We start from the raw sequence: 22,409 nt of genomic DNA, 5'->3' as shown, positions 1-22,409 counted from the left end.
ACCCACAGACTCACCACACAGAGACCCACAGACTCACCACACAGAGACACCCACAGACTCACCACACAGAGACCCACAGACTCACCACACAGAGACACCCACAGACTCATCACACAGAGACCCACAGACTCATCACACAGAGACCCACACACTCACCACACAGAGACCCACAGACTCACCACACAGAGACCCACAGACTCACCACACTCAGACACCCACAGACTCACCACACAGAGACCCACAGACTCACCACACAGAGACCCACAGACTCACCACACAGAGACCCACAGACTCGCCACACAGACACCCACAGACTCACCACACAGAGACCCACAGACTCACCACACAGAGACCCACAGACTCACCACACAGAGACCCACAGACTCACCACACAGAGACCCACAGACTCACCACACAGAGACACACAGACTCACCACACAGAGACCCATAGACTCACCACACAGAGACCCACAGACTCACCACACAGAGACACCCACAGACTCACCACACAGAGACACCCACAGACTCACCACACAGAGACACCCACAGACTCACCACACGGAGACCCACAGACTCACCACACAGAGACCCATAGACTCACACAGAGACCCACAGACTCACCACACAGAGACACACAGACTCACCACACAGAGACCCATAGACTCACCACACAGAGACCCACAGACTCACCACACAGAGACACCCACAGACTCACCACACAGAGACCCACAGACTCACCACACAGAGACCCGTAGACTCACCACACAGAGACACCCACAGACTCACCACACAGACACCCATAGACTCACCACACAGAGACCCACAGACTCACCACACAGAGACCCACAGACTCACCACACAGAGACCCACAGACTCACCACACAGAGACCCACAGACTCAACACACAGAGACTCACAGACTCATCACACAGAGACCCACAGACTCACCACACAGAGACCCACAGACTCACCACACAGAGACCCACAGACTCACCACACAGAGACCCACAGACTCACCACACAGAGACACACAGACTTACCACACAGAGACCCATAGACTCACCACACAGAGACCCACAGACTCACCACACAGAGACCCACAGACTCACCACACAGACACCCACAGATTCACCACACAGACACCCACAGACTCACCACACAGAGACCCACAGACTCACCACACAGACACCCACAGACTCACCACACAGTGACCCATAGACTCACCACACAGAGACCCACAGACTCACCACACAGAGACCCACAGACTCATCACACAGAGACACCCACAGACTCACCACACAGACACCCACAGACTCACCACACAGAGACACCCACAGACTCATCACACAGAGACCCACAGACTCACCACACAGAGACCCACAGACTCACCACACAGAGACCCACAGACTCACCACACAGAGACCCACAGACTCACCACACAGAGACCCACAGACTCACCACACAGAGACCCATAGACTCACCACACAGAGACCCATAGACTCACCACACAGAGACCCACAGACTCACCACACAGAGACCCATAGACTCACCACACAGAGACCCACAGACTCACCACACAGAGACCCACAGACTCACTACACAGAGACCCACAGACTCACTACACAGAGACACACAGACTCACCACACAGAGACCCACAGACTCACCACACAGAGACCCACAGACTCACCACACAGAGACACCCACAGACTCACCACACAGAGACCCACAGACTCACCACACAGAGACCCACAGACTCACCACACAGAGACACCCACAGACTCACCACACAGAGACACGCACAGACTCACCACACAGAGACCCACAGACTCATCACACAGAGACCCACAGACTCACCACACAGACACCCACAGACTCACCACACAGAGACACCCACAGACTCACCACACAGAGACCCACAGACTCACCACACAGAGACCCACAGACTCACCACACAGAGACCCACAGACTCACCACACAGAGACACCCAGACTCACCACACAGAGACCCACAGACTCACCACACAGTGACCCACAGACTCACCACACAGAGACACCCAGACTCACCACACAGAGACCCACATACTCACCACACAGAGACCCATAGACTCACCACACAGAGACCCACAGACTCACCACACAGAGACCCACAGACTCTCACACAGAGACCCACAGACTCACCACACAGAGACCCACAGACTCACCACACAGAGACCCACAGACTCACCACACAGAGACCCACAGACTCACCACACAGCGACACCCACAGACTCACCACACAGACACCCACAGACTCACCACACAGAGACCCACAGACTCACCACACAGAGACCCACAGACTCACCACACAGAGACCCACAGACTCACCACACAGAGACCCACAGACTCACCACACAGAGACCCACAGACTCACCACACAGAGACACCCACAGACTCACCACACAGACACCCACAGACTCACCACACAGAGACCCACAGACTCACCACACAGAGACCCACAGACTCACCACACAGAGACACCCACAGACTCACCACACAGAGACACCCACAGACTCACCACACAGACACCCACAGGCTCACCACACAGAGACCCACAGACTCACCACACAGAGACCCACAGACTCACCACACAGAGACACCCACAGACTCACCACACAGACACCCACAGGCTCACCACACAGAGACCCACAGACTCACCACACAGAGACCCATAGACTCACCACACAGAGACCCACAGACTCACCACACAGAGACCCATAGACTCACCACACAGAGACCCACAGACTCACCACACAGAGACCCACAGACTCACCACACAGAGACGCAGGCGATGGCAACTCAATTCCCCCCTCCCCCGTGCCCTCCCTACCCCAGGTCAGACGGTGGAGGTGCGAGGCTACCGCAGGAGCGACGAGTCCTACATCTTCTCGGTGACGCGGGAGGTCTACAGCGTGGCCTCCGTGTCGGAGTGTGCAGAGAAGTGTGAGGCCGAAACGACCTTCACTTGTAGGTCAGTCAGTAGGGGTCAGTCACTTGTAGGTCAGTCAGTAGGGGTCACTGGGGGTCACTGGGGGTCACTGGGGGTCACTGGGGGTCAGTCACTTGTAGGTCAGTCAGTAGGGGGGTCACTGGGGGTCACTGGGGGGTCAGTCACTTGTAGGTCAGTCAGTAGGGGTCACTGGGGGTCACTGGGGGGTCACTGGGGGGTCAGTCACTTGTAGGTCAGTCAGTAGGGGTCAGTCACTGGGGGTCACTGGGGGTCACTGGGGGTCAGTCACTGGGGGTCAGTCACTTGTAGGTCAGTCAGTAGGGGTCACTGGGGGTCACTGGGGGGTCACTGGGGGGTCAGTCAGTAGAGATCAGTCACTTGTAGGTCAGTCAGTAGGGGTCACTGGGGGTCACTGGGGGGTCAGTCAGTAGAGATCAGTCACTTGTAGGTCAGTCAGTAGGGGTGTCACTGGGGGTCACTGGGGGTCAGTCACTTGTAGGTCAGCCAGTAGGGGTCAGTCACTGGGGGTCACTGGGGGTCACTGGGGGTCAGTCACTTGTAGGTCAGTCAGTAGGGGTCAGTCACTGGGGGTCACTGGGGGTCAGTCACTTGTAGGTCAGTCAGTAGGGGTGTCACTGGGGGTCACTGGGGGTCAGTCACTTGTAGGTCAGCCAGTAGGGGTGTCACTGGGGGTCACTGGGGGTCAGTCACTTGTAGGTCAGTCAGTAGGGGTGTCACTGGGGGTCACTGGGGGTCAGTCACTTGTAGGTCAGTCAGTAGGGGTGTCACTGGGGGTCACTGGGGGTCAGTCACTTGTAGGTCAGCCAGTAGGGGTCAGTCACTGGGGGTCACTGGGGGTCAGTCACTTGTAGGTCAGTCAGTAGGGGTGTCACTGGGGGTCACTGGGGGTCAGTCACTTGTAGGTCAGCCAGTAGGGGTGTCACTGGGGGTCACTGGGGGTCAGTCACTTGTAGGTCAGTCAGTAGGGGTGTCACTGGGGGTCACTGGGGGTCAGTCACTTGTAGGTCAGTCAGTAGGGCTGTCACTGGGGGTCACTGGGGGTCAGTCACTTGTAGGTCAGCCAGTAGGGGTCAGTCACTGGGGGTCACTGGGGGTCAGTCACTTGTAGGTCAGTCAGTAGGGGTGTCACTGGGGGTCACTGGGGGTCAGTCACTTGTAGGTCAGTCAGTAGGGGTGTCACTGGGGGTCACTGGGGGTCAGTCACTTGTAGGTCAGCCAGTAGGGGTCAGTCACTGGGGGTCACTGGGGGTCAGTCACTTGTAGGTCAGTCAGTAGGGGTCACTGGGGGTCACTGGGGGTCAGTCACTTGTAGGTCAGTCAGTAGGGGTCACTGGGGGTCACTGGGGGTCAGTCACTTGTAGGTCAGTCACTAGGGGTCAGTCACTGGGGGTCACTGGGGGTCAGTCACTTGTAGGTCAGTCAGTAGGGGTCACTGGGGGTCACTGGGGGTCAGTCACTTGTAGGTCAGCCAGTAGGGGTCAGTCACTGGGGGTCACTGGGGGTCAGTCACTTGTAGGTCAGTCAGTAGGGGTCACTGGGGGTCACTGGGGGGTCAGTCACTTGTAGGTCAGTCAGTAGGGGTCACTGGGGGTCACTGGGGGTCAGTCACTTGTAGGTCAGTCAGTAGGGGTCACTGGGGGTCACTGGGGGGTCAGTCACTTGTAGGTCAGTCAGTAGGGGTCACTGGGGGTCACTGGGGGGTCAGTCAGTAGAGATCAGTCACTTGTAGGTCAGTCAGTAGGGGTCACTGGGGGTCACTGGGGGTCACTGGGGGGTCAGTCAGTAGAGATCAGTCACTTGTAGGTCAGTCAGTAGGGGTCACTGGGGGTCACTGGGGGGTCAGTCAGTACAGATCAGTCACTTGTAGGTCAGTCAGTAGGGGTCACTGGGGGTCACTGGGGGGTCACTGGGGGGTCAGTCAGTAGAGATCAGTCACTTGTAGGTCAGTCAGTAGGGGTCACTGGGGGTCACTGGAGGGTCACTGGGGGGTCAGTCAGTAGAGATCAGTCACTTGTAGGTCAGTCAGTAGGGGCCACTGGGGGTCACTGGGGGGTCACTGGGGGGTCAGTCAGTAGAGATCAGTCACTTGTAGGTCAGTCAGTAGGGGTCACTGGGGGTCACTGGGGGTCACTGGGGGGTCAGTCAGTAGAGATCAGTCACTTGTAGGTCAGTCAGTAGGGGTCACTGGGGGTCACTGGGGGGTCAGTCAGTAGAGATCAGTCACTTGTAGGTCAGTCAGTAGGGGTCACTGGGGGTCACTGGGGGTTCACTGGGGGGTCAGTCAGTAGAGATCAGTCACTTGTAGGTCAGTCAGTAGGGGTCACTGGGGGTCACTGGGGGTCACTGGGGGGTCAGTCAGTAGAGATCAGTCACTTGTAGGTCAGTCAGTAGGGGTCACTGGGGGTCACTGGGGGGTCACTGGGGGGTCAGTCAGTAGAGATCAGTCACTTGTAGGTCAGTCAGTAGGGGTCACTGGGGGTCACTGGGGGGTCAGTCAGTAGAGATCAGTCACTTGTAGGTCAGTCAGTAGGGGTCACTGGGGGTCACTGGGGGTCACTGGGGGGTCAGTCAGTAGAGATCAGTCACTTGTAGGTCAGTCAGTAGGGGTCACTGGGGGTCACTGGGGGGTCACCGGGGGGTCAGTCAGTAGAGATCAGTCACTTGTAGGTCAGTCAGTAGGGGTCACTTGGGGTCACTGGGGGGTCACTGGGGGGTCAGTCAGTAGAGATCAGTCACTTGTAGGTCAGTCAGTAGGGGTCACTGGGGGTCACTGGGGGGTCAGTCAGTAGAGATCAGTCACTTGTAGGTCAGTCAGTAGGGGTCACTGGGGGTCACTGGGGGGTCAGTCAGTAGAGATCAGTCACTTGTAGGTCAGTCAGTAGGGGTCACTGGGGGTCACTGGGGGGTCAGTCAGTAGAGATCAGTCACTTGTAGGTCAGTCAGTAGGGGTCACTGGGGGTCACTGGGGGGTCAGTCAGTAGAGATCAGTCACTTGTAGGTCAGTCAGTAGGGGTCACTGGGGGTCACTGGGGGGTCACTGGGGGGTCAGTCAGTAGAGATCAGTCACTTGTAGGTCAGTCAGTAGGGGTCACTGGGGGTCACTGGGGGTCACTGGGGGGTCAGTCAGTAGAGACCAGTCACTTGTAGGTCAGTCAGTAGGGGTCACTGGGGGTCACTGGGGGGTCACTGGGGGGTCAGTCAGTAGAGATCAGTCACTTGTAGGTCAGTCAGTAGGGGTCACTTGGGGTCACTGGGGGGTCACTGGGGGGTCAGTCAGTAGAGACCAGTCACTTGTAGGTCAGTCAGTAGGGGTCACTGGGGGTCACTGGGGGGTCACTGGGGGGTCAGTCAGTAGAGATCAGTCACTTGTAGGTCAGTCAGTAGGGGTCACTGGGGGTCACTGGGGGGTCACTGGGGGGTCAGTCAGTAGAGATCAGTCACTTGTAGGTCAGCCAGTAGGGGTCACTGGGGGTCACTGGGGGGTCACTGGGGGGTCAGTCAGTAGAGACCAGTCACTTGTAGGTCAGTCAGTAGGGGTCACTGGGGGTCACTGGGGGGTCACTGGGGGGTCAGTCAGTAGAGATCAGTCACTTGTAGGTCAGTCAGTAGGGGTCACTGGGGGTCACTGGGGGGTCACTGGGGGGTCAGTCAGTAGAGATCAGTCACTTGTAGGTCAGTCAGTAGGGGTCACTGGGGGTCACTGGGGGGTCACTGGGGGGTCAGTCAGTAGAGATCAGTCACTTGTAGGTCAGTCAGTAGGGGTCACTGGGGGGTCACTGGGGGGTCAGTCAGTAGAGATCAGTCACTTGTAGGTCAGTCAGTAGGGGTCACTGGGGGTCACTGGGGGGTCACTGGGGGGTCAGTCAGTAGAGATCAGTCACTTGTAGGTCAGTCAGTAGGGGTCACTGGGGGTCACTGGGGGGTCACTGGGGGGTCAGTCAGTAGAGATCAGTCACTTGTAGGTCAGTCAGTAGGGGTCACTGGGGGTCACTGGGGGGTCACTGGGGGGTCAGTCAGTAGAGATCAGTCACTTGTAGGTCAGTCAGTAGGGGTCACTTGGGGTCACTGGGGGGTAACTGGGGGGTCAGTCAGTAGAGATCAGTCACTTGTAGGTCAGTCAGTAGGGGTCACTGGGGGTCACTGGGGGGTCACTGGGGGGTCAGTCAGTAGAGATCAGTCACTTGTAGGTCAGTCAGTAGGGGTCACTGGGGGTCACTGGGGGGTCACTGGGGGGTCAGTCAGTAGAGATCAGTCACTTGTAGGTCAGTCAGTAGGGGTCACTGGGGGTCACTGGGGGTCACTGGGGGGTCAGTCAGTAGAGATCAGTCACTTTTAGGTCAGCCAGTAGGGGTCAGTCACTGGGGGTCACTGGGGGTCAGTCACTTGTAGGTCAGTCAGTACGGGTCACTGGGGGTCACTGGGGGGTCACTGGGGGGTCAGTCAGTAGAGATCAGTCACTTGTAGGTCAGTCAGTAGGGGTCACTGGGGGTCACTGGGGGTCACTGGGGGGTCAGTCAGTAGAGATCAGTCACTTGTAGGTCAGTCAGTAGGGGTCACTGGGGGTCACTGGGGGGTCACTGGGGGGTCAGTCAGTAGAGATCAGTCACTTGTAGGTCAGTCAGTAGGGGTCACTGGGGGTCACTGGGGGTCAGTCAGTAGAGATCAGTCACTTGTAGGTCAGTCAGTAGGGGTCACTGGGGGTCACTGGGGGTCACTGGGGGGGTCAGTCAGTAGAGATCAGTCACTTGTAGGTCAGCCAGTAGGGGTCAGTCACTGGGGGTCACTGGGGGTCAGTCACTTGTAGGTCAGTCAGTAGGGGTCACTGGGGGTCACTGGGGGGTCACTGGGGGGTCAGTCACTGGCTGGTCAGTCACTGTGGGGTCACTGGGGGTCAGTCACTTGTAGGTCAGTCAGTAGGGGTCACTGGGGGTCACTGGGGGGTCACTGGGTTGTCAGTCACTGGGGGGTCAGTCACTGTGGGGTCACTGGGGGTCAGTCACTTGTAGGTCAGTCAGTAGGGGTCAGTCACTTGTAGGTCAGTCAGTAGGGGTCAGTCACTTGTAGGTCAGTCAGTAGGGGGGTCACTGGGGGTCACTGGGGGTCACTGGGGGGTCAGTCACTTGCAGGTCAGTCACTAGGGGTCAGTCACTGGGGGTCACTGGGGTTCAGTCACTTGCAGGTCAGTCACTGGGGGTCAGTGACTGGGGGTCACTGGGGTTCAGTCACTTGCAGGTCAGTCACTGGGGGTCAGTGACTAGGGGTCAGTCACTGGGGGTCAGTCACTGGGGGGGTCACTGGGGGTCAGTCACTGGGGGTCAGTGACTAGGGGTCAGTGACTAGGGGTCAGTCACTGGGGGTCAGTCACTGGGGGGTCAGTCACTGGGGTCAGTCACTGGGGTCAGTCACGTGGGGTCAGTAACCGGGGTCATTACCATCACCACCACGATCATCTTGGCGGTGAGGCTCTCACCTCACTACCCTCACCCCTCTCACCCCCCCTCCCATCACCCCCCCTCCTCCCCCTCACCCCCCCCTCCCCTCCCCCCCCTCCTCCCCCCCCCCTCCTCCCCCCCCCTCCTCCTCCCCCCTCATCCTTTCCCCCTCCTCCCCCCCATCCTCCTCTCCTCCTCTTCCCCCCCCCTCCACCCCCCCTCCTCCCCCCCTCCACCCCCCTCCACCCCCCTCCACCCCCCCTCCCCCCAGGGCGTTCGTGTTCACGAGTGCGGTGTTGGACTGCTCTGTGATGCCCCTCAACTCGCTGAGCAAGTTCACGATGAGCCGCAAGGGATACGTCCTGTACGAGAGGCAGGGTGAGCCTCGCTCCGCCGCCTGTTGTCGTGTCGTGTGTGAGTGTAGTGTAGTGTGTGTAGTGTAGTGTGTGTGTAGTGTAGTGTGTGTGTAGTCAGCCTGTTGGTGTGTGTGTGTGTGTAGTCCGCCTGTTGTGTTGGTGTGTGTGGTCCTCCCTGTTGTGTTGGTGTGTGTGTGGTCCGCCTGTTGGTGTGTGTGTGTGTGGTCCGCCTGTTGGTGTGTGTGTGTGTGGTCCGCCTGTTGTTGTGTGTGTGTAGTCCGCCTGTTGGTGTGTGTGTGTAGTCCGCATGTTGTTGTGTGTGTGTGTAGTCCGCCTGTTGGTGTGTGTGTGTGTGTAGTCAGCCTGTTGGTGTGTGTGTAGTCCGCCTGTAGTGTTGGTGTGTGTGTAGTCCGCCTGTAGTGTTGGTGTGTGTGTAGTCCGCCTGTTGGCGTGTGTGTAGTCCGCCTGTTGGTGTGTGTGTGTCTGTGTAGTCCGCCTGTTGTGTTGGTGTGTGTGTGGTCCTCCCTGTTGTGTTGGTGTGTGTGTAGTCCGCCTGTTGGTGTGTGTTGTGTGTGTGTAGTCCGCCTGTTGGTGTGTGTGTGTAGTCCGCCTGTTGGTATGTGTGTGTGTGGTCCGCCTGTTATGTTGGTGTGTGTGTGGTCCGCCTGTTGGTGTGTGTGGCACCGCCTGTTGTTGTTGTGTGTGTGTGTGGTCCGCCTGTTATGTTGGTGTGTGTGGTCCGCCTGTTGTTGTGTGTGTAGTCCGCCTGTTGGTGTGTGTGTGTAGTCCGCCTGTTGGTGTGTGTAGTGTGTGTAGTCCGCCTGTTGTCGTTGTGTGTGTGTGGTCCGCCTGTTGGTGTGTGTGTAGTCCGCCTGTTGTGTTGTTGTGTGTGTGTGTGGTCCGTCTGTTGTTGTGTGTGTGTGGTCCTCCCTGTTGGTGTGTATGTATGTGTGTGTGGTCCGCCTGTTGGTGTGTGTGTGTGGTCCCGCCTGTTGTCTTGGTGTGTGTGTGGTCCGCCTGTTGTGTTGGTGTGTGTGTGGTCCGCCTGTTGTGTTGGTGTGTGTGTGTGGTCCGCCTGTTGGTGTGTGTGTGTGTGGTCCGCCTGTTGTGTTGGTGTGTGTGTGGTCCGCCTGTTGTGTTGGTGTGTGTGTGTGGTCCACCTGTTGTGTTGGTGTGTGTGTGTGTGTAGTCCGCCTGTTGGTGTGTGTGTGTGGTCCGCCTGTTGTGTTGGTGTGTGTGTGTGGTCCACCTGTTGTGTTGGTGTGTGTGTGTGTAGTCCGCCTGTTGGTGTGTGTGTGTGTGTGGTCCGCCTGTTGTGTTGGTGTGTGTGTGGTCCGCCTGTTGTGTTGGTGTGTGTGTGTGGTCCACCTGTTGTGTTGGTGTGTGTGTGTGTAGTCCGCCTGTTGGTGTGTGTGTGTGTGTGGTCCGCCTGTTGTGTGCGTGGCAAAACAACCCCCTACCTCCTCGTGGTGCCGGACTTGGCAACGCTGTCGTGGGCAGTGCTGTGGGGGGAGGTCCAATTCCGAGCGGCCTTTCCCCTCAGGGTGTTTGTAGTCACCACAGCGGCTAAACGGGGGGCTCTGGACGGGTGCGAGGGGCTGGTAACCCCTCCACCTTCAATACATTACCATCAAACCACGTCTAAAATATCTAATTAATAAGCTTGTGCCGGAGGCCCCGGGGGGACAGGCGTCTATGACGTCTCCTGGCCAAACCCCATTTGGCGGAGCCAGGAGATTGAATCTCTACCCTCGGGGCTCCTCCAGAAACAACTAAAAACCACTACGTGTGGCCACGTGGAACGTTCGAACGCTCACTGCGAAGGAGAGGCTGCCGCTCCTCTGTCGGGAGCTGGACCAGTACCGCCTGGATCTATGCGGCATTCAGGAGATCCGGTGGACCGGCTCTGGCTCCTGCCACCATGAGGGGTGGACAGTCCTCTACTCGGGGCAGTAGACTGCCAAAAAACAGGGTGTGGCTCTTCTTTTGAACAAAGGAATTAAGGGGGCATGGGAGCGTGGCGGTGAGGTGTGGGAAGCTGTAAGCCCCAGGCTACTTTGGGCTCGCCTTCCCATCAACCGGAGGCGAGGAGTGGTGGTCGTTGTTACTTATGTCCCCACCGAAGACGAACATCTGTGGAGGGATGCAGGCAAGGCCAATGAGTCAGATGGCTTCTATGACCTCCTGTCACAGGTGCTGGCTAAAGTAGCCCCTCGGGATAGAGTCATCTTGTTGGGTGACTTCAATGCCCGAGTTGGTCATGATGCTGGCACCTGGTCTGGAGTAATTGGAAGGCATGGGCCAGATCAGCTCAAAAACAACGGCAGGAGGCTGCTAGATTTTTGTGCAGCCCATGGGCTTGTAATTAACAACACGCTGTTCTGGCATCAGCGCATCCACACCACATCATGGATGCATGTCGGGTCCAAGCAAGAACATCTGCTGGACTACATTTTAACGGAACAGCGGATGCGGGCCCATGTCATTGACACCAGGACCTACCGTGGAGCTGATCTACCCACTGACCATCGACTTGCCATCTGTAAGATGCGCCTGCCATTCTTCCACTCCAGTGGTGGGTGTACCCCCAGGACCCCATTCAAACCCTTACTGGCATGGTCTCAGCTAGTTTATGAAAGTTGCAAGGGAGAATTTCATCATCGCTTGTGGCTGGGGTTGGCATCGTCCCACACTCCTCCTGATGTTGAGTGTAAATGGGCAAGGTATAGGACTGTGGCTCATGCAGCTGCAATGGCTGCTTTGAGTACACGGTCCAGACCTCCCCAGAGACCCTGGCTGACAGAGGAGGTGTTCAAGCTGGCTGAGAAAAAGTGACAGGCCCACTGTCATCGGCTACAGCATCCCACGTCGGAGAATGAGGAGGCCTACCGCAGCCTTCGTTCGCAGGTTCGGAGAGCCGTGAGGCACTGCAAGGATGGGTGGTGGTCGCGGGTTGCTGAGGAGATGGAGTCTGCCTCAGTGGCCCTAGATCACAAATCGCTCTTTAATTCAATAAAAAAGTAACCTGCAGCGTCACACCTATTACATCACGAGGGGGAAAAAACGGTGATCCAATTTCCGACCCCCAGAAACAGGTTTGCAGATTTGCTGAGCATTTCTGTGAGGTCCTGGGGGAGGGGAAATCCCTCAGCCAGAAAAACATCGTGGCACAAAGTGAGGATGACCCTGCTGAGGCTGCGGAGCCTCAAATATTGGAGGAGGAAGTCACCCCCTGTGAGTGGCTGGCTGAGCTGCCATCTGTTGATGAAGTACTGAAGGTGATCCAGAGTCTGAGACCAGGAAAGGGACCGGGCAGAGATGATCTCCCAAGCGAAATGCTGAGGGAGGGTGGCGTTTGTGCACAGACTGCCCTATATGACATCATAACAACAGTCTGGACCACTGGATGGGTTCCGCAGGATTGGAAGGATGCCCTGGTGGTCCCCCTTTTTAAGAAGGGGGACCGCACAGACTGTAACAACTACAGGGGCATCTCACTCCTCAGTTTGCCGGGAAAGGTCCTGGAAAGGATTATTCAGCATCGCCTTGCCAGGCACGCTGAGGAGAGGCTTGCGGAGCCCCAATGCGGTTTCAGGATGGGGCGGTTCTGCACAGATGCCATATTTTCTGTCCGTCTGCTACAGCAGAGGTGTAGGAAATTCCAACAAGACCTACATCTCTGCTTTATTGACCTGGTCAAGGCCTATGATACCATCAGTAGGCCTGGACTCTGGGTTGTTCTTCGTGCTTTTGGAGTACCTGACCCTCTGCTCACGATCATTTAAGGACCTTCATGATGGTGAGCGGGCCCGGGTAAAATTACGTGGCCGGGAGTCAGAGCCATTCCCTGTACACCTCAGTCGAGCGGAAATATCTTTAAATCGGTTGCGTAACGCTGTGTGGAGGCTACCTGGTCTGTCGCTCCGCACGAAGCTTCGGGTCTTCTCGACCACGGTCATTCCCTCCCTTCTCTACGCTTGCGAAACGTGGACCCCCCTAATGGAACATCGTCGCCGGTTAGAAACATTTAGCCTAGCATGCCTACGATCCATCCTGGGTTTAACCAAGCTGGATTGTGTGAGGAGCTCACAAATCCTTGAAAGATCTGGACAAGGTCCCATCGGTGAGCTCCTCTGGCGGGCAAGGCTGCGTTGGCTGGGTCATGTAGCCCGCATGCCCAGTCACCGCATGGCGAAACAGCTTTTGTTCGGCCGGATCGAGGGGGCTAAACGGGCGCGGCATGGGCTAGAGAAGAGATGGAGTGATGTGGTACAGGAGGACGTGGAGCTGAGTGGACTTGCCGATGACCGGTACCAGCGGTGTCAAGATCGGCCTCTGTGGAGGAGGCTCGTGAGAACAACGGAGGGCGGAGGAGCGACGCTCACAACAACGAGCGAAGCGCCGGGTGGCTAAAGCACAGCAGGTTGGCACAGTAGGGGGCACAGGTGGTGCATCAGCCAGTCATCTCAGTCAGTCGACCCGTGGCACCTGGGTCTGCCCCGTCACCTCCTGCCAGCAGGCGTTCGACACTTCACGTGGCCTCAAGGTGCACGTAGCCTGGCACAAGCGTCGTGGTGACGTCACCGCCACTTAGTGGCGAATGGCGGTTGTTGTGTGTGTGTGCGGTCTGCCTGTTGTGAGTCTAGGGGCTCAATGTGAGTCTAGGGGCTCAGTGTGAGTCTCAGTGTGAGTCTCAGTGTGAGTCTCAGTGTGAGTCTGGAGTCTCAGTGTGAGTCTCAGTGTGAGTCTCAGTGTGAGTCTCAGTGTGAGTCTCAGTGTGAGTCTAGGGGCTCAGTGTGAGTCTCAGTGTGAGTCTCAGTGTGAGTCTCAGTGTGAGTCTCAGTGTGAGTCTCAGTATGAGTCTGGAGTCTCAGTGTGAGTCTAAGTGTGAGTCTAGGGGCTCAGTGTGAGTCTCAGTGTGAGTCTCAGTGTGAGTCTCAGTGTGAGTCTCAGTGTGAGTCTAGGGGCTCAGTGTGAGTCTCAGTGTGAGTCTAGAGGCTCAGTGTGAGTCTCAGTGTGAGTCTTAGCGTGAGTCTGGAGTCTCAGTGTGAGTCTCAGTGTGAGTCTCAGTGTGAGTCTAGGGGCTCAGTGTGAGTCTCAGTGTGAGTCTCAGTGTGAGTCTAGGGGCTCAGTGTGAGTCTCAGTGTGAGTCTCAGTGTGAGTTTCAGCGTGAGTCTCAGTGTGAGTCTCAGTGTGAGTCTCAGTGTGAGTCTCAGTGTGAGTCTGGAGTCTCAGCGTGAGTCTCAGTGTGAGTCTCAGTGTGAGTCTCAATGTGAGTCTCAGTGTGAGTCTCAGTGTGAGTCTAGGGGCTCAGTGTGAGTCTCAGTGTGAGTCTCAGTGTGAGTCTCAGTGTGAGTCTCAGTGTGAGTCTAGGGGCTCAGTGTGAGCCTCAGTGTGAGACCAGTGTGAGTCTCAGTGTGAGTCTCAGTATGAGTCTAGGGGCTCAGTGTGAGTCTCAGTGTGAATATGGAGTCTCAGTGTGATTCTCAGTATGAGTCTCAGTGTGAGTCTCAGTGTGAGTCTGGAGTCTCAGTGTGAGTCTCAGTATGAGTCTCTCAGTGTGAGTCTCAGTGTGAGTCTCAGTGTGAGTCTCAGGGTGAGTCTCAGTGTGAGTCTCAGCGTGAGTCTCAGTGTGAGTCTCAGTGTGAGTCTCAGTGTGAGTCTAGGGGCTCAGTGTGAGTCTCAGTGTGAGTCTCAGTGTGAGTCTCAGTGTGAGTCTCAGCGTGACTCTCAGTGTGAGTTTCAGTGTGAGTCTAGGGGCTCAGTGTGAGTCTCAGTGTGAGTCTCAGTGTGAGTCTCAGTGTGAGTCTGGAGTCTCAGTGTGAGTCTCAGTGTGAGTCTAGGGGCTCAGTGTGAGTCTCAGTGTGAGTCTCAGTGTGAGTCTAGGGGCTCAGTGTGAGTCTCAGTGTGTCAGGGTGAGTCTCAGTGTGAGTCTCAGTGTGAGTCTCAGTGTGAGTCTAGGGGCTCAGTGTGAGTCTAGGGGCTCAGTGTGAGTCTCAGTGTGAGTCTCAGTGTGAGTCTCAGTGTGAGTCTGGAGTCTCAGTGTGAGTCTCAGCGTGAGTTTGGAGTCTCAGCGTGAGTCTCAGCGTGAGTCTCAGTGTGAGTCTCAGTGTGAGTCTGAGTGTGAGTCTCAGTGTTAGTCTGGAGTCTCAGTGTGAGTCTCAGCGTGAGTCTCAGTGTGAGTCTCAGCGTGAGTCTCAGTGTGAGTCTGAGTGTGAGTCTCAGTGTTAGTCTGGAGTCTCAGTGTGAGTCTCAGTGTGAGTCTCAGTGTGAGTCTAGGGGCTCAGTGTGAGTCTCAGTGTGAGTCTCAGTGTGAGTCTCAGTGTGAGTCTCAGTGTGAGTCTGGAGTCTCAGTGTGAGTCTCAGTGTGAGTCTGGAGTCTCAGTGTGAGTCTCAGTGTGAGTCTCAGTGTGAGTCTAGGGGCTCAGTGTGTGTCTCAGTGTGAGTCTCAGTGTGAGTCTAGGGGCTCAGTGTGAGTCTCAGTGTGAGTCTCAGTGTGAGTCTCAGTGTGAGTCTAGGGGCTCAGTGTGAGTCTCAGTGTGAGTCTCAGTGTGAGTCTCAGTGTGAGTCTGGAGTCTCAGTGTGAGTCTCAGTGTGAGTCTAGGGGCTCAGTGTGAGTCTCAGTGTGAGTCTCAGTGTGAGTCTAGGGGCTCAGTGTGAGTCTCAGTGTGAGTCTCAGTGTGAGTCTGGAGTCTCAGTGTGAGTCTCAGCGTGAGTTTGGAGTCTCAGCGTGAGTCTCAGCGTGAGTCTCAGTGTGAGTCTCAGTGTGAGTCTGAGTGTGAGTCTCAGTGTTAGTCTGGAGTCTCAGTGTGAGTCTCAGCGTGAGTCTCAGTGTGAGTCTCAGCGTGAGTCTCAGTGTGAGTCTGAGTGTGAGTCTCAGTGTTAGTCTGGAGTCTCAGTGTGAGTCTCAGTGTGAGTCTCAGTGTGAGTCTAAGGGCTCAGTGTGAGTCTCAGTGTGAGTCTCAGTGTGAGTCTCAGTGTGAGTCTGGAGTCTCAGTGTGAGTCTCAGTGTGAGTCTGGAGTCTCAGTGTGAGTCTCAGTGTGAGTCTCAGTGTGAGTCTAGGGGCTCAGTGTGAGTCTCAGTGTGAGTCTCTGTGTGAGTCTCAGTGTGAGTCTCAGTGTGAGTCTAGGGGCTCAGTGTGAGTCTCAGTGTGAGTCTCAGTGTGAGTCTAGGGGCTCAGTGTGAGTCTCAGTGTGAGTCTCAGCGTGAGTCTCAGGGTGAGTCTCAGTGTGAGTCTCAGTGTGAGTCTTAGTGTGAGTCTCAGCGTGAGTCTCAGTGTGAGTCTCAGCGTGAGTCTCAGCGTGAGTCTCAGTGTGAGTCTCAGCGTGAGTTTCAGTGTGAGTCTAGGGGCTCAGTGTGAGTCTCAGTGTGAGTCTCAGTGTGAGTCTCAGCGTGAGTTTCAGTGTGAGTCTAGGGGCTCAGTGTGAGTCTCAGTGTGAGTCTCAGTGTGAGCCTCAGTGTGAGTCTCATTCTGATTCTAGGGGCTCAGTGTGAGTCTCAGTGTGAGTCTCAGCGTGAGTCTCAGTGTGAGTCTCAGTGTGAGTCTCAGTGTGAGTCTAGGGGCTCAGTGTGAGTCTCAGCGTGAGTCTCAGTGTGAGTCTCAGTGTGAGTCTCAGTGTGAGTCTAGGGGCTCAGTGTGAGTCTCAGCGTGAGTCTCAGGGTGAGTCTCAGTGTGAGTCTCAGCGTGAGTCTAGGGGCTCAGTGTGAGTCTCAGTGTGAGTCTCAGTGTGAGTCTGGAGTCTCAGCGTGAGTCTCAGTGTGAGTCTCAGTGTGAGTCTGGAGTCTCAGTGTGAGTCTCAGTGTGAGTCTCAGTGTGAGTCAAGGGGCTCAGTATCAGTCTCAGTGTGAGTCTCAGTGTGAGTATCAGTGTGAGTCAAGGGGCTCAGTATCAGTCTCAGTGTGAGTCTCAGTGTGAGTCTCAGTGCGAGTCTAGGGGCTCAGTGTGAGTCTCAGCGTGAGTCTCAGTGTGAGTCTCAGTGTGAGTCTCAGTGTGAGTCTGGAGTCTCAGTGTGAATCTCAGTGTGAGTCTCAGTGTGAGTCTCAGCGTGAGTCTCATCGTGAGTCTCAGTGTGAGTCTCAGTGTGAGTCTCAGTGTGAGTCACAGTGCGAGTCTCAGTGTGAGTCTCATTCTGATTCTAGGGGCTCAGTGTGAGTCTCAGTGTGAGTCTCATTCTGATTCTAGGGGCTCAGTGTGAGTCTCAGCGTGAGTCTCAGTGTGAGTCTCAGTGTGAGTCTCAGTGTGAGTCTGGAGTCTCAGTGTGAATCTCAGTGTGAGTCTCAGTGTGAGTCTCAGCGTGAGTCTCATCGTGAGTCTCAGTGTGAGTCTCAGTGTGAGTCTCAGTGTGAGTCACAGTGCGAGTCTCAGTGTGAGTCTCATTCTGATTCTAGGGGCTCAGTGTGAGTCTCAGTGTGAGTCTCATTCTGATTCTAGGGGCTCAGTGTGAGTCTCAGTGTGAGTCTCAGTGTGAGTCTCAGTGTGAGTCTCATTCTGATTCTAGGGGCTCAGTGTGAGTCTCAGTGTGAGTCTCAGTGTGAGTCTCAGTGTGAGTCTGATTCTAGGGGCTCAGTGTGAGTCTCAGTGTGAGTCTAGGGGCTCAGTGTGAGTCTCATTGTGAGTCTCAGTGTGAGTCTCAGTGTGAGTCTCAGCGTGAGTCTCAGTGTGAGTCTGGAGTCTCAGTGTGAGTCTCAGTGTGAGTCTCAGTGTGAGTCTCAGCGTGAGTCTCAGTGTGAGTCTCAGTGTGAGTCTCAGCGTGAGTCTCAGTGTGAGTCTCAGTGTGAGTCTCAGCGTGAGTCTCAGTGTGAGTCTGAGTGTGAGTCTCAGTGTTAGTCTGGAGTCTCAGTGTGAGTCTCAGTGTGAGTCTCAGTGTGAGTCTAAGGGCTCAGTGTGAGTCTCAGTGTGAGTCTCAGTGTGAGTCTCAGTGTGAGTCTGGAGTCTCAGTGTGAGTCTCAGTGTGAGTCTGGAGTCTCAGTGTGAGTCTCAGTGTGAGTCTCAGTGTGAGTCTAGGGGCTCAGTGTGAGTCTCAGTGTGAGTCTCTGTGTGAGTCTCAGTGTGAGTCTCAGTGTGAGTCTAGGGGCTCAGTGTGAGTCTCAGTGTGAGTCTCAGTGTGAGTCTAGGGGCTCAGTGTGAGTCTCAGTGTGAGTCTCAGCGTGAGTCTCAGGGTGAGTCTCAGTGTGAGTCTCAGTGTGAGTCTTAGTGTGAGTCTCAGCGTGAGTCTCAGTGTGAGTCTCAGCGTGAGTCTCAGCGTGAGTCTCAGTGTGAGTCTCAGCGTGAGTTTCAGTGTGAGTCTAGGGGCTCAGTGTGAGTCTCAGTGTGAGTCTCAGTGTGAGTCTCAGCGTGAGTTTCAGTGTGAGTCTAGGGGCTCAGTGTGAGTCTCAGTGTGAGTCTCAGTGTGAGCCTCAGTGTGAGTCTCATTCTGATTCTAGGGGCTCAGTGTGAGTCTCAGTGTGAGTCTCAGCGTGAGTCTCAGTGTGAGTCTCAGTGTGAGTCTCAGTGTGAGTCTAGGGGCTCAGTGTGAGTCTCAGCGTGAGTCTCAGTGTGAGTCTCAGTGTGAGTCTCAGTGTGAGTCTAGGGGCTCAGTGTGAGTCTCAGCGTGAGTCTCAGGGTGAGTCTCAGTGTGAGTCTCAGCGTGAGTCTAGGGGCTCAGTGTGAGTCTCAGTGTGAGTCTCAGTGTGAGTCTGGAGTCTCAGCGTGAGTCTCAGTGTGAGTCTCAGTGTGAGTCTGGAGTCTCAGTGTGAGTCTCAGTGTGAGTCTCAGTGTGAGTCAAGGGGCTCAGTATCAGTCTCAGTGTGAGTCTCAGTGTGAGTATCAGTGTGAGTCAAGGGGCTCAGTATCAGTCTCAGTGTGAGTCTCAGTGTGAGTCTCAGTGCGAGTCTAGGGGCTCAGTGTGAGTCTCAGCGTGAGTCTCAGTGTGAGTCTCAGTGTGAGTCTCAGTGTGAGTCTGGAGTCTCAGTGTGAATCTCAGTGTGAGTCTCAGTGTGAGTCTCAGCGTGAGTCTCATCGTGAGTCTCAGTGTGAGTCTCAGTGTGAGTCTCAGTGTGAGTCACAGTGCGAGTCTCAGTGTGAGTCTCATTCTGATTCTAGGGGCTCAGTGTGAGTCTCAGTGTGAGTCTCATTCTGATTCTAGGGGCTCAGTGTGAGTCTCAGCGTGAGTCTCAGTGTGAGTCTCAGTGTGAGTCTCAGTGTGAGTCTGGAGTCTCAGTGTGAATCTCAGTGTGAGTCTCAGTGTGAGTCTCAGCGTGAGTCTCATCGTGAGTCTCAGTGTGAGTCTCAGTGTGAGTCTCAGTGTGAGTCACAGTGCGAGTCTCAGTGTGAGTCTCATTCTGATTCTAGGGGCTCAGTGTGAGTCTCAGTGTGAGTCTCATTCTGATTCTAGGGGCTCAGTGTGAGTCTCAGTGTGAGTCTCAGTGTGAGTCTCAGTGTGAGTCTCATTCTGATTCTAGGGGCTCAGTGTGAGTCTCAGTGTGAGTCTCAGTGTGAGTCTCAGTGTGAGTCTGATTCTAGGGGCTCAGTGTGAGTCTCAGTGTGAGTCTAGGGGCTCAGTGTGAGTCTCATTGTGAGTCTCAGTGTGAGTCTCAGTGTGAGTCTCAGCGTGAGTCTCAGTGTGAGTCTGGAGTCTCAGTGTGAGTCTCAGTGTGAGTCTCAGTGTGAGTCTCAGCGTGAGTCTCAGTGTGAGTCTCAGTGTGAGTCTCAGCGTGAGTCTCAGTGTGAGTCTCAGTGTGAGTCTCATTGTGACTCAGTGTGAGTCTAGGGGCTCAGTGTGAGTCTCAGTGTGAGTCTCAGTGTGAGTCTAAGGGCTCAGTGCGAGTCTCAGCGTGAGTCTCAGCGTGAGTCTCAGTGTGAGTCTAGGGGCTCAGTGTGAGTCTCAGTGTGAGTCTCAGTGTGAGTCTCAGCGTGAGTCTCAGTGTGAGTCTCAGTGTGAGTCTAGGGGCTCAGTGTGAGTCTCAGCGTGAGTCTCAGTGTGAGTCTAGGGGCTCAGTGTGAGTCTCAGTGTGAGTCTCAGTGTGAGTCTCAGTGTGAGTCTAGGGGCTCAGTGTGAGTCTCAGTGTGAGTCTCAGTGTGAGTCTAGGGGCTCAGTATGAGTCTCAGTGTGAGTCTAGGGGCTCAGTGTGAGTCTCAGTGTGTCAGGGTGAGTCTCAGTGTGAGTCTCAGTGCGAGTCTCAGTGTGAGTCTCAGCGTGAGTCTCAGTGTGAGTCTCAGTGTGAGTCTCAGCGTGAGTCTCAGTGTGAGTCTCAGTGTGAGTCTCAGTGTGAGTCTAGGGGCTCAGTGTGAGTCTCAGTGTGAGTCTCAGTGTGAGTCTCAGTGTGAGTCTCAGTGTGAGTCTCAGTGTGAGTCTGGAGTCTCAGCGTGAGTCTCAGTGTGAGTCTCAGTGTGAGTCTCAATGTGAGTCTCAGTGTGAGTCTCAGTGTGAGTCTAGGGGCTCAGTGTGAGTCTCAGTGTGAGTCTCAGTGTGAGTCTAGGGGCTCAGTGTGAGTCTCAGTGTGAGTCTCAGTGTGAGTCTCAGTGTGAGTCTCAGTGTGAGTCTAGGGGCTCAGTGTGAGCCTCAGTGTGAGACCAGTGTGAGTCTCAGTGTGAGTCTCAGTATGAGTCTAGGGGCTCAGTGTGAGTCTCAGTGTGAGTATGGAGTCTCAGTGTGATTCTCAGTATGAGTCTCAGTGTGAGTCTCAGTGTGAGTCTGGAGTCTCAGTGTGAGTCTCAGTATGAGTCTCTCAGTGTGAGTCTCAGTGTGAGTCTCAGTGTGAGTCTCAGGGTGAGTCTCAGTGTGAGTCTCAGCGTGAGTCTCAGTGTGAGTCTCAGTGTGAGTCTCAGTGTGAGTCTAGGGGCTCAGTGTGAGTCTCAGTGTGAGTCTCAGTGTGAGTCTCAGTGTGAGTCTCAGCGTGACTCTCAGTGTGAGTTTCAGTGTGAGTCTCAGTGTGAGTCTAGGGGCTCAGTGTGAGTCTCAGTGTGAGTCTCAGTGTGAGTCTCAGTGTGAGTCTAGGGGCTCAGTGTGAGTCTCAGTGTGAGTCTCAGTGTGAGTCTAGGGGCTCAGTGTGAGTCTCAGTGTGTCAGGGTGAGTCTCAGTGTGAGTCTCAGTGTGAGTCTCAGTGTGAGTCTAGGGGCTCAGTGTGAGTCTAGGGGCTCAGTGTGAGTCTCAGTGTGAGTCTCAGTGTGAGTCTCAGTGTGAGTCTGGAGTCTCAGTGTGAGTCTCAGCGTGAGTTTGGAGTCTCAGCGTGAGTCTCAGCGTGAGTCTCAGTGTGAGTCTCAGTGTGAGTCTGAGTGTGAGTCTCAGTGTTAGTCTGGAGTCTCAGTGTGAGTCTCAGCGTGAGTCTCAGTGTGAGTCTCAGCGTGAGTCTCAGTGTGAGTCTGAGTGTGAGTCTCAGTGTTAGTCTCAGTGTGAGTCTCAGTGTGAGTCTCAGTGTGAGTCTAGGGGCTCAGTGTGAGTCTCAGTGTGAGTCTCAGTGTGAGTCTCAGTGTGAGTCTGGAGTCTCAGTGTGAGTCTCAGTGTGAGTCTGGAGTCTCAGTGTGAGTCTCAGTGTGAGTATCAGTGTGAGTCTAGGGGCTCAGTGTGAGTCTCAGTGTGAGTCTCAGTGTGAGTCTAGGGGCTCAGTGTGAGTCTCAGTGTGAGTCTCAGTGTGAGTCTCAGTGTGAGTCTAGGGGCTCAGTGTGAGTCTCAGTGTGAGTCTCAGTGTGAGTCTCAGTGTGAGTCTGGAGTCTCAGTGTGAGTCTCAGTGTGAGTCTAGGGGCTCAGTGTGAGTCTCAGTGTGAGTCTCAGTGTGAGTCTAGGGGCTCAGTGTGAGTCTCAGTGTGTCAGGGTGAGTCTCAGTGTGAGTCTCAGTGTGAGTCTCAGTGTGAGTCTAGGGGCTCAGTGTGAGTCTAGGGGCTCAGTGTGAGTCTCAGTGTGAGTCCCAGTGTGAGTCTCAGTGTGAGTCTGGAGTCTCAGTGTGAGTCTCAGCGTGAGTTTGGAGTCTCAGCGTGAGTCTCAGCGTGAGTCTCAGTGTGAGTCTCAGTGTGAGTCTGAGTGTGAGTCTCAGTGTTAGTCTGGAGTCTCAGTGTGAGTCTCAGCGTGAGTCTCAGTGTGAGTCTCAGCGTGAGTCTCAGTGTGAGTCTGAGTCTCAGTGTTAGTCTGGAGTCTCAGTGTGAGTCTCAGTGTGAGTCTCAGTGTGAGTCTCAGTGTGAGTCTAGGGGCTCAGTGTGAGTCTCAGTGTGAGTCTCAGTGTGAGTCTCAGTGTGAGTCTGGAGTCTCAGTGTGAGTCTCAGTGTGAGTCTGGAGTCTCAGTGTGAGTCTCAGTGTGAGTCTCAGTGTGAGTCTAGGGGCTCAGTGTGAGTCTCAGTGTGAGTCTCTGTGTGAGTCTCAGTGTGAGTCTCAGTGTGAGTCTAGGGGCTCAGTGTGAGTCTCAGTGTGAGTCTCAGTGTGAGTCTAGGGGCTCAGTGTGAGTCTCAGTGTGAGTCTCAGCGTGAGTCTCAGGGTGAGTCTCAGTGTGAGTCTCAGCGTGAGTCTCAGTGTGAGTCTCAGCGTGAGTCTCAGCGTGAGTCTCAGTGTGAGTCTCAGCGTGAGTTTCAGTGTGAGTCTAGGGGCTCAGTGTGAGTCTCAGTGTGAGTCTCAGTGTGAGTCTCAGTGTGAGTCTCATTCTGATTCT

General features: G+C 55.2%; 1 protein-coding gene across 2 annotated transcripts in view; it reads left to right on the top strand.

The window, feature by feature from the left end:
- PLG (plasminogen) overlaps nucleotides 1–22,409 on the top strand; it is a 179,103-nt gene that overhangs the window by 49,374 nt on the left and 107,320 nt on the right. For both annotated transcript variants that reach the window (XM_076054559.1, XM_076054560.1), the window contains 2 exons: nucleotides 2,871–3,006; nucleotides 8,710–8,816. In XM_076054559.1, the coding sequence (XP_075910674.1) occupies nucleotides 2,871–3,006; nucleotides 8,710–8,816 (243 nt within the window). The remainder of the gene's footprint in view (nucleotides 1–2,870; nucleotides 3,007–8,709; nucleotides 8,817–22,409) is intronic.

The sequence above is a fragment of the Petromyzon marinus genome, chromosome 66 (genome assembly GCF_048934315.1).
Source record: "Petromyzon marinus isolate PM22_M1 ecotype Great Lakes invasive population chromosome 66, UKy_Petmar_22M1.pri1.0, whole genome shotgun sequence".
NCBI classification, from domain to species: domain Eukaryota; kingdom Metazoa; phylum Chordata; class Hyperoartia; order Petromyzontiformes; family Petromyzontidae; genus Petromyzon; species Petromyzon marinus.
The sequence above is the reverse complement of the archived record's forward strand: the minus strand, read 5'-3'. Positions and strand labels throughout refer to the sequence as shown.